The following is a 12,248-nucleotide window of genomic DNA, read 5'->3' on the forward strand; positions in this document are numbered from 1 at the left end:
AATGAACTAGCTCATCTTTTGGCTTTTTAGCACAGGTCTCACTGGAAGGTGACTATAAATCTTGATGCACACTCAACCTTCAGGTATGGAGGTGTGTGGGGTTGTGTGTGTGTGTGTGTGTGTGTGTGTGTGTGTGTGTGTGTGTGTGTGTGTATTTACCAGACAGCAGGACTCCCAGCTCCAGCAGCACCTGCCAGACACGCACAGCAGTAGTCCGACAGCGCACGTACACACACTGCTCACACAGCCACTGCACCAGCTCCACACCCACGTAGCTACGCCTGTAAAAATACACACACACACAAGTGCAACCACACAGTGTTACGATACACATGCACACACACACACTCCTTACCTCTGCACAAGGCTTGTCTTTTTTTATTTAATCAATATTCATCGATTATTCATTAGTTCTCCGTAAGCCTTTTTCCTCTGAATACTCTCCGTCTGCTTTCCCCGAGGATAAACTCCCTGTGTGTGTGTGTGTGTGTGTTTGTATCCATGATGAGGGATACAAGCTCTTATTTATATTTGTGTCCAGATGTTCACATGGTCCTCGCATGAGTCTGTATTCATTGTATATTGCATGAGAGCGCTTGTATTCCCTTTCCATCCTGTGCTCTGCTATATCATGTCTACGTCACACTTTCCTCGTCTTACTGCATAAACAACTAAACTGGCCAATCAGGACGGGGCTCAACAGTGACTGGTGAGTCAGTGCACATGCTTCACCAGACACATCGATTCATACTGCACACAGACAGACAAACAAACTCAGAGACAAGTGTACCGTATGATTCTGGCAAGGTGTATCTTGTCTTTAGCCGGGTACGGTCCATGAGAGAGGAAGGCATTCCTCACAGCCCGACCAGCGCATGGAAAACTCTGGGAACAAGACTGACACACAGAGAACCACATTCACTTTACATTTGACACTGTCATTTTAAAATCTGAACACAGAAAACATATCTCAACATTGTTTTGAACATTGATTGCAGAGCTAGAGAGGCTACATGCTGTCATTGACGGCCTCACAAGGACAACTCGATTTCTTCGTCCCTGAGTTAAACATTGACTTTGCCTTCACGCTCAGCAATAATCCTGCTATTGACACTATGTTAAATAGGACTGTATTTCAATTAAACTGTTTACAGGCATGCTTGTTCTGCGTCATTAATATTCACATGCAACAGAGCAGGGGTTGCTTCCTGAGGAACATGAGAGACTCCCTCATTGAAGCTGATTATGTAAATGACTGCACTTTAAGTCTTTATAACGTTTATAGATTGATGGTCAAGCATGCGTTAGATAGTTAGTCCCATGTGTTAAAAATGGCACTGTGAATCCTAGACCGCTAGTTGCGCTATGTCTAAATGGTCACAATCTTTGTCACCAGTAATCTCCATAGATTATTAAATGGTGCAGCTCAATCAATTCATAGAAAATGTATTTTAGACTGATATCTGGTAAAACAAAAAGCTGAGAGAAAGAGATTTAGGGGCAAGGAGCTTTTGTAAGTGTCATACTGCATTGGGGTACCACATCAGTGTCAGCTTTTTTGCCATTTAGGCAAGATATTTAAAAAAATGATATTCAATACAACTCGCTCAGGGACAAACAACCAAGCAGGCAGAGTACACAGCAGTGCACACAAATAACAGCATTTAAGCTGCAGATGTTTATTTTTTAAAATTATTTCTCAAGCTAAAGTTTTCAAAAAACATATACTTAAGTCAAAACTTTTATTTTTTACCCCAAGGTATTTTCAGAGTGCAGTACCGAAATATTTGCTCAACTACATTACATTGATGCATGACAAATTAGCTCAAAGAGAGAGAGAGAGCGAGAGAGAGAGAGAGAGGTTGGTGAAACTAGCTTGGAAAACAGCCCAAGATAATGATGATGTCACCTGTATAGAGGCTAAGCAAACACACTCACTTCATAGCAAAACTAAAGGGATGACATCACCTGTACGTGTGTGTGTGTCCTTACCTTGTTAACTGTTGGTCCAGTACTTGGTCCGGGTATCGTGTCAGGTGATTGCTGTTGAAACAATACATAAAACACACACACACACACACACACACACACACACACACACACACACACACACACACACACACACACACACACACACACACACACACACACACACACACACACACACACACACACACACACACACACACACACACACACACACACACACACACACACACACACACACACACACACACACACACACACACACACACACACACACACACACACACGATAAGATTGACCGTTCCCCAAACATTAGTCAGGTTTTGTTCAAACTGACGGCAGTAACAAACATAGTTCATACATTCATACAATACCGCAACACAATTAGCCAAAGGTATATAATGTGGCCATTTCTTTTGACTTATTAAGTGTACAAAATGGTTAAACAGAGACAGAGTTAGTGACCTATGCACTCACTTTGTTTTTACCAGTAAAAACTAAATTGTAATTCCTCAACAGTAAAATGCAATTGCCAGTGTCACAATATAACAGCTTAATAAATCCTGTCTACCATCACGCCTTCATGTTGAAGCCTTTTCCTGGGCGTGTCGACTCCAACTCTACTTCCTCTACCAGGAAATAAACTTGTAATCTTTGTGGATTATTATGGTGCCAGAGGAGCTAAATGGAGGTGTTGACACAGCGGTTATAAAACAGATTAAATATGAGTGAGTCTTACAGGAGATCAAGTAGAGCGGAAAAAGGCACTACATCCAGACATCTGTTTCTGTATTTCACAGCAGTGTTGTGCGTTGTGATGCAATTTAGTAAAACCATGTCTGTGTTTCTCTGCACCTGAATTCAAAGCTTGCTTTAAATGCTTTAAGTAAATGTGTTTTGTTATGGTTTTACAACACTGAATCTCTCTTTGTGACACTGATCAACAGGCCAAGAGGTATTTCATATGAAAAGGTTGAAATGTATGTTCAAAAATATATTCATTGTCACTCCCCTGACATGGCAGTACTGATCAACTATGACGATTCTGTTACTTCTTTAACTATTATTTGCATAAAATCCATACAGAAACATATATTGGTGTACTGCTGAGCTGTAGAATGAGATGTGTGTGTGTGAACCACTCGCCAAGTAAAAACAATTGTCAAGCCAAAACTCAACAACCATCCACCGGACAGAGCAAACTTAAGAAGAAAACTGTAAAAAGTGTGTAAAAATAACTATTGGGGAAAAAATACCAGTGCATTTTCAAAGTAGTGAACAAGAGATTTGGAGAAAAGTATGTTACAGCAATCCTGCTTGTCCTTAAAAAAGGGGAGTGCCTGAGATAATGAAGAAACAAGTATAAACCAAAGTAGTAGACGTTTCTTTGTTCCAATGAGACCAACATTGATCATTTTATATGAAATGCATATTGGTCATGGCGGTGTCATGCAGAGGGCATGCTTTTATGCAGCAGGCCTTTGAAAGCTTTGAAGATAAAAGGGGAAATGTATTTTCTGAATCATTCTGGGGAAAACTGCTTTCTGTAATAGCATGCTAAATTGGGAGAAGGCCTTTTCCCCCAGCAGGATATATTTTGTCGATTTTAATAAAGCAATTGCCTTTGTACACAATCTTCCAAGTATACAGCATTATTATCAGCGGATATGGTGCAAGAAAAAAAAAAATCAGATACTGCCTTGTGCTTTGAAACCACCATGGCAGTGAATCACTGATCAAATACGAACTGGATTAGGATGGCGATCACGTTACCAGCGTTCATTAAAGTCAGCATGAGAATCTCCTGCAATAGGCGTGTAACTGCTCTGTGAGCTCAGTCAGGGAAAAGGGATCAGTGATAGAGTCGTGGGTTTGATTCCCTCTGGAAATTGCTGCTGCCCATTCGCCTGATGATGAAGAATGGGAAGACACAGAGAGATCAGATGCTTGAACTAATGAAAAGCAAAGAAGCCACTGTGGAAGATGGATGTGGAGGAGGAAATATAAATGTGTTAGCGTGCAAGAGGATAGGAAGAGAGGGAGGCAGAACAAATCACAACAGAATATATGACGGGGGGATATGAGAATGACAGATTGAGCGGGAGAGCGAGGGGGGGGGGGGGGGGGGGGTGAGAGGCAGAGAGATTGTTTTAATTGTGATTGTAAAAGAGAGAAAAAGTGAGTGAGACAAAGACAGAGAGCGAGAGGAATGCACGTAGGTGGCTTTGAGTTGAAAGAAAATGAAATAAATGATTACAGAGATGTAGAGCGGTGTGTGTGATCTCATTAGAGCGATGATAGTGTCTACGATATCACACACACACACACACAAGCGAGGACACACACATGATCACAGCTCACCTACAGTACAGTATGCTTCATCATATGTATACTGACGTCTAAACCACATGTGTCAAACTCAAGGCCCGGGGGCCAAATCCGGCCCGTGGTGGATTTAATTTCGGCCCGCAGGATAATTTCTAATTACTATTAGATCTGGCCCGCCGGTATATTGCACGCACACCTTCAATCCATCCTGAGGGTCTCCTCAGCTCAGAGCCTGAGCCCAAACATTGATGAACTTGCACCCAAGATGAGATGCCAAGTATCTGCTTGAACTAGCATCACAGAGCAGCACACTGAGTTTCCATGGATGTTTTCTTCTGCATTTTTTCTCTCACGACAACAAGGCATGTTTTTTTTTTATTTTTTAGGGAAATAGTTTCTTTGAAGCAATTGTTGGCCTGTGGAAAAATGTAACCATAAGAAATGACTCTGGAAAAGCTGCAGATAGAGCCATAGGAAATTAATGCAACTGATTATTTAATGTTTAATGTTGTTTTTATAGGCAATAATTTAAGCTTCGTTAGTTCCAGGTTTAATATGTGCAATAAGCTCATTTCAATAAGTTTTGCAATAAACATTGAACCAGTCCGGCCCTCGACTAGTACCCATTTATTTTTATTTTGGCCCACTGTGTATTTGAGTTTGACACCCCTGGTCTAAACTGTACACATCAGACCTATAGTGTATTTATACTTTGCACTACTGTCCATATCGTATATATATATATATATTTGATCTATCGTGTATATAAAATATTTCTATGGAATTACATACCTTATAAATCATACTGTATGTATTCATATGTAAATATACTTTGCACTCATTGCTCTAGTAAGATGCTAAACTATATTTCATTGATTTTTATGGCAAAAAAGTAGAATTTGATCTAAAAGGAATAGACGTTTTTGCTTCTTAGAGCGTTACAAAAGACGATTGATATTACTCTCACTGGTGTTCAGTAAATACAATGCTACAGTAAGCAGCAAGTTAGCTTAGCATCGCATAAAGAGCGGAAACCTGCTCTCTCTGAAGGTAACCAAATCTGCCCACCAGCACTCTTTTTGGCTCGTCAGTCGGGCAAAATAAGCAATGTGAAAAAGGCCATCTTGGGTTTCAGGAAATGGACTTAGTGACTGTGAATTACTGTTTGAAAATCAGAGATTACAGAAAAAGTTGTAGAAGAAAAAAAAAAATTCCCCTTCTGTAATAAAAAACAAGCGTGGAGTTTCATATGATAAACTGCTCTGCGTGGACGTCCTCCCGAGATATCAGTAAATATGAGAGGAGATTTTTTTCTGTGTCGACATTTGGACTGGGGGTTAAGTAGAGCACACCAGCCAGCCAAGCACACAGACTAAATAAATTGTTTCCGACTCTCGCTATCTCGGTCTTGCTCCTTCTTTCTCTTTTGTCTCGGTCGCTCTATCTTATCTCTCCATCTCTTTGTCTCTCGGTCTGGTGAACACAGATCTCTGCAGAGGTCTTTGTTTCTCCACCATCATCTCTTCAAGTCACACCAGCCCGAGAGGAGTTTCATTCATACTGTCTCTCATGACGAGAGACATGTCTGCTGCCCATGTTCCTGCGAGTCTATTTGTCTGCGTCTGTTTTTTTTCACAAACATACACTCCTCCATCACACAGTATACTGCCATCAGTACCGGAGACAGAGAGACAGCGTCAGGAAAAAAAGAGAAGAGGAGTGAGAGCAATAAAGAGAGAACACATGCTGGCATGCTTATCGGTTTCATGACTTCAAAGAAAGTGTGTATACAGAAAGAGAGAAAGAGCAGCAGAGAGCGAGGTCATTATCTGCAAAGAAATGGATTACTCTCAGATTAGATTGCTGAGCACAGTGAAGAGCTGCAGCACGGCATGCTTGGCAAGTCCCCCCCCCCCCACACACACACACTAAGCTCCTGTCGACTCCTTGACAGATTCGTCATACAAGGAAGTCAAAATGGAGACATCAAAGCACCTAATGCTCAATGGATGCACACACACACACAGACACACACATACCGTAAAGCTGTAAAAAAAACGCTAGACCACGCCTATCTGCCAGCAGCACACATGACCTTTGGCTTACAATAACTACAATAATCTATAGTATGCTTGTTGATATAACCGGCTTTTATTAGTAATTGTCCCTCAACATATAACAATGGTATAGTTTCAGCATCTCAGCTGTGAAGGCTTGCTGGTTAGAACAGAATATACACAAGACTCTTATTGGACAAGCTATTTAATGTTGAATTGGCCTTTTTAAATGTTTAAGCTGCAATATCTGTACCTTATTCGTTCATTTTAAAGATCAAACTGTCAGTTCAATAATTGAAAAGATACATGCAGATTAATTGTTAGCATTTGCATCCCGACAAGAATATTTTGGACATCATTAGACCAGAGTTGATGGTCATGATTTATAATTTTAAAAGGTTGTTTTGTCTTGAAAATAGATCCTTCCAGCTGTTATTTTTAAACCACCTTCCATCCTAACATCGTTTTCAAACTCTCATTTACGTTGTTTGCCAATTGATTTTGTTATTTATTTTAATCCCATAAATCTCAATCAAAAAGTCTTTGGTCCTTTGTCATCTTATTTGACTTGTATCAGCCTTTGCTAGTTCTGCATATGGACATTGATAAATGTTCATAAGTCAAGTACATTCCTAAAGTTTGGAAGAAGAATTAGCATTCGTGTCACCAATGCTAATCGTTTCAGTCAAATACACTGATTATAGTGATAGTGTGTGAGTTTATACAGTAAGTGGGGGTTGAATGTGTGTTGGGCCTCTCTGCACCTTTCACTTCTCTTCTTTATCTCAATATATAATGCAGTTATGGATGTGAAAGTATGGCTGGCAGACATAAAATCACATCACAAGCCAGTATTTCATTGCATGTATTATGCAGAAATTAGATAATCTTCTGAGGAGTATCATCAACTTCCCCCTTAGACATTGTTCATAAAGTCTGCTAGCTTACATTACCACTTTAATTATCTCATGCAACAGCCTAAATTATGTTTCAAGCAGCATACTGTACATTTACATACAGTTGTGTGCTGTGTATCGTTAGTCCTTTTAAAAAAGGTCCCATGTCATGGCCATTTCTACTGATCATAATTCCATTGTTGAGGTCTACTAAAATAGATTTATATTGTGCAATGTTCCAAACTCACATTGGTTTCTCATACAGCATCTCTGTATAGTATGTGTACCGGTATTCACTCTCTGTCCTAAACAGCTTGTTGGAGCTCCTGCCCCCCCCTCCCTGTGAGCCCACTGTGCTCTGATTGGTCAGCTCGCCCACTCTGTTCTGATGAGTCCACCACTGTTAAAGCGGAACGTCAGTGATTATCTGTTACAATGGCGTTAGCAACCAGAAAATGACATCAGTAAGGACAAACAGATGAGAATGCTGCGTGGGGTCTGGGTGCCGAGTTGGCGGGACGTTGCGCGGCTCGCTGCTGCGAGGAGCGGACAGTGTGAGCTGGGTTGATTTCCTGCTTGCTGCGTGGGGTCTGCGAGACAGCGAGAATGGACACTGGAAGGGGGGGGGGGGTGCTGAGGGGGCTGCCTACATTGTTCAGATGAAGTATATATTTTATTATGTCCAAATGTCCCTTGTAAAAAATGTAATTGCATATAAAGTAAACCCTTTCATCCTATTCTGTTGCTTTTGCAGCATGTTCTTTATCCAAATAATTTCAAGCGTGTCGTCTGCCATGAATTCATTAAAAGAAAAATGAAAAAGCTGCAACCTCAAACAAAATGGCGTGATAAATGCGGGGGTGCACCACCATTACACTTTGTTTTAACATTATTTGTAAAAAGGAAATGCTCCTCCGTATTTCCTCTCTCTCTGGCTTACATTAAGAAATCAACTGCATTAAAAAGGAAACTGAAAAACACACATGCATGCAGTGAGAAAGTGTTAGTAGTCGGCTGTTTTCTGATTGCTGTTGGCAGCGTTATCGGTGAAGAAAGTTTTATGTCTCACACTGCAGCACACACACTAGTTCTGCGTCTGTTTTGGTGTCAGCAACAAAAACCAACAAAGCCTCACAGTACAAAGTCAAACTGGTTGCAGAAGACTTGCTTAAGGGTGCTGTTAAAACAGAAAAACACACTATAAATCAGTGGGACCTGTCAGTCCAACAGTATCAAACGTGAGGTACACTGACTGCATATGTGTTTTGAGTGGCTGATCATTAAGTGGCTCTCAAAACACTCGACTGAGCTGTGGTCCAGTCTTTGGAAAAGTAGAAAAGAATACTAGCTTGATGCAAATTTCTACCAGGTGTACAGACAGAGAGCCTTCTGGGAAGTGACCTGCACGTTCAAAAGTCAGCTCCTTCAAGAACATGTTTCTGCTCCCATCATATTGTAGCCAATAAAGGATGAATGCCAGAGCAAGTCACAACAGAGAATAAAGTAAAACAGGATTTTCAAAAGTGAAGTCGCTGCAGCATAAAACCTAAGGCGACAATAAATCCAGTTCCAAGTACTTCTTGTCAGCGCAGATCAAAGAAGCTCATGAGGTAATTTGACATCTATTTCAGACTCTTTATTCCAGCACTTTTACAGGGCTGAATACATCATAGCAACACATGTTTAAGATGGATGGATCAACAACAACAATATGTGCAGGTGCCCCCCTGTAACTTCTGTGATTTTAGATTAGGTTATTATTTTCTTTTTAGCTATTTCAATTCTGTGCCATTAGTGCAAAAGAAAAACATCACTAGTATTCCCTCTCACACATATTTTTGGAGAATGAATAGATAAAAGGGTGTGTGTGTGTGTGTGTGTGTGTGTGTGTGTGTGTGTGTGTGTGTGTGTGTGTGTGTGTGTGTGTGTGTGTGTGTGTGTGTGTGTGTTAGGTGAAGCATAGCTAACTGTGGTGTCTGGAGAGGACCAGTCCGAACAGAACAGCCATACCTTCACACTACTTACCCACGCCTCATCACACTAACCCACACGCACACCAAGTTAGATGAGAAACAAAGCTCAATATGTTTTCTTCATCTACTCAGTATTTCCTTCTCTTCAGCTTGGCTATTCAACCAAAACACAAAGATGATACGCTTCATGTCACAATTAAAAACCGTCTGCTATTTTGAGAGTAAACCAGCTTCTGAGATGATTGATGGAGCTTCAGAATTTTAAAACCTCTGTAATACTCAATAGGGAAGTAATCCACTGATTCATCCAGCCTTCGTGGTTTTCGGTGTAATGTTGTTGTCTGGACTCGTATTTGGTCGTTCTTATTTGCATATTCTGTTCTGCAGTTCATTACAGGATTACCTATGGTTGAGATGTTTCTACACCGAGAGGATTTAATCGTATTATACAGACAGGTAACAAGAACACTGAGCAGCCTTGACATGTAAGTCCTTTAAACATCACTTGTAACGTGACATAAACTGTTCATCACCTCAGTCCACAGTGGCTTTCCACCACAAATGTTGCATATTTTTAGCACATTCGGCCCCTTAGGGACTGGAAGACTTGGCAACGTGTCCCTGATTCCCACAGAGGCAATCAGGGACACGTTTTTCCTGCCTGCCACAGATGAGATGAAGATGAGCTGAGCGGACACTGTGAGCAGAGATTTGGCTTGTCAGGTGTGTTCGTTCCACATCAGGGAACAAGGTGTCACACACATTTACTGCTTACTAGACCCATCATCACACAACAGAACCAGCGAGCCCATGACAGAAAATGCTGATGGTGGATCTACAAATGTGCCCATAGGATTGGAATTTTAGTTTAATTTACTAAATAATAGATATAACATTACATTAGTTCAACTGAATCATGATCAAGAGAAAAATAATCTGCAACAGCCATATACTATTCTACAAATACGAGGATTTGATTCCTCTTTGTTTTATATGATTTCAAAGGGATTATCTTTGAGTACTGGATAGCAGGTAGGAAAAAAACGAGGTATTTCAAGGTGGACCATCACCTTGAGCTTTCAGAACTTGTGATGGGCATTTTCACGTTTATAAAAAAACAATAACCTATAATTAATAGAATTTAAAAAAAGAATATATGACAGTCAGATAACCCAAAATATTTTTCTTAGTGTATGCATTTAGGCGTATGTAGTGAATTTGTTGGGGAGGGATAGTGTTGCCTTGACTACCGGAGTGTGAAGGCATGGTATCCAAACGCAATTCTAGTTATTATGCATGTAGCACGAACGCACGCACGCACACACACACACACACACACACACACACGCGCACACACATTGCCTCTGCGACATTAATGCTTGTAACAAAATGAAAACACCTGAGTCGTGACGGGGTTACGAAACAGCCTCGCAGCACAGAGCGAGGGGTCGGTAAAACTCACGGTTAAAAAGATAAAACGTTGCTACGGTTTATCAAAACATAAAAACACGGAAGGACGGAAAATCAGTCAGGGGTCAGTTTTTCGGAAATACTCACGCTCTTCTTCCGCAGGTGCAGCCCGTGCTTCAGTAGTCCTGGCAGATCCCGGATTTTGTGTTTCAGCTGAGCCTGGTCTCGTGCGCTCCGGTTCCATCGTAAACCCGCGAGCAAGCCGTCCTCTGCGGGCTCCGAGTCCTCCATGGTCCCCCTCCTGCTCCTGTCTGTCCTCGAGCTACCGCCTGCCACCGCTACGGAGTTTTTAATGTATCCTCACAAGGCGCACTGCCGCCCGCGCTCGTTCGCCATTTCCCCCCCTACTTCGCGCTCACATTCAGCGACCTGCATCTGCAAAAACTGCACGACCTACTGAATGTGTATTCCGCAGCACGCGACGCTGCTCCGCCCAATGGCTCGCGCGTCCTACTCCTCACTACCAGGTTGGTGAGAGTGTGTGTGGGAGGTCACAGGTGCAACAAAACATTGCATCACTTCATTTAAATTCAAAGGGGCTTTATTGGCATGACCATATCGAAAACATAGAAGTGCCAAAGCATGTTGTACAAGGTGTTACAACATTAGCAAAACATTAAACATATATGCCAACAATAACATGCAATTAAAAACCAAAGAAAGTGTTTGTGTGTATGAGATTCAAAGGATTCAAAGGCTTTATTTTCAAATGCACAGTAGCTACAGTGTACAATGCAACATAAACGTATAAGAGAAAAAACAATACAAATGTTAAATCTATACAAAATAGTCCAGGATTATGTTTCAAGACCAAGTCATGCAGATGAAGTAAACTATGTACATGTAATAAAATGTTGCAGAGATAGTTGTAAGTCACCAATTGAATTCAGGAGTTTATATAATAAGATAAACATATAAGTTTGCTTGTGGGGTTGATATTTCAGTCTAATTCTAAGTTTTATTTATGTCCTAGGCTTCACTATAAAGATAATAGCCGTGTGGGGAGGGAGAAATTAAGCAGAGACTTGGTAGGGCTACGTCACCACATTACCTGGCTCAAATTTCCAAAAGTAAACAAAGAGAAGCCATGGAGTGTGTGTCTGTCTGTGGGAGGTTGTATGCTGCAGCAGAGTCTATGTTCCAGGTGTGGAGCTACATCGTGTCCCGGCTGTGAGAATAGCTGTGGAGCTTTTTTTATTCCAGTTTTACCTGAGGCAGAAAGCTGATGAGCTGAAACATGAGACGGTCTCAAACCTCCAGCCTGTAAGGGGATGAAGATGAGACGCCTTTGGTTCCCCACTCTTTACATTTCCATAATAGTCATCATCAGACAGTACTTTGAAACTCTTTCTTTTGTTAGAGGCAGTGTATGTTTACTTAGCATGCTGGTTAGACCCAGTGTGTCTCATGTTGGCTTTTAAAGCTGAACTCCCCTGGCATCATAATAAGCAACTATTTCTCTATGCGTTTTGCAAGAAGACATTCACTGTATGGCTTGAAACATAACTCAGCTCTGTTGGGAAATTTGAAAAACGCAT

At 41.2% G+C, this 12,248-nt stretch overlaps 1 protein-coding gene across 1 annotated transcript in view; it reads right to left on the reverse strand.

Annotated features, from left to right (window-relative positions):
- Window positions 1–11,220, reverse strand: part of rapgef5a (Rap guanine nucleotide exchange factor (GEF) 5a) — a 43,983-nt gene extending 32,763 nt beyond the window's left edge. The window contains exons 1-4 of the mRNA XM_079653020.1: window positions 10,798–11,220; window positions 1,993–2,043; window positions 791–897; window positions 160–281 (exon numbers count right to left, since the gene is read on the reverse strand). Of these exons, the coding sequence (XP_079509146.1) occupies window positions 160–281; window positions 791–897; window positions 1,993–2,043; window positions 10,798–10,941 (424 nt within the window). The 5' untranslated portion in view covers window positions 10,942–11,220. The remainder of the gene's footprint in view (window positions 1–159; window positions 282–790; window positions 898–1,992; window positions 2,044–10,797) is intronic.
- Between the last annotated feature and the right edge of the window lie 1,028 nt (window positions 11,221–12,248).

This window comes from Notothenia rossii (genome assembly GCF_949606895.1).
Source record: "Notothenia rossii genome assembly, chromosome: 10".
In the NCBI taxonomy this organism is placed as follows: Eukaryota; Metazoa; Chordata; class Actinopteri; order Perciformes; family Nototheniidae; genus Notothenia; species Notothenia rossii.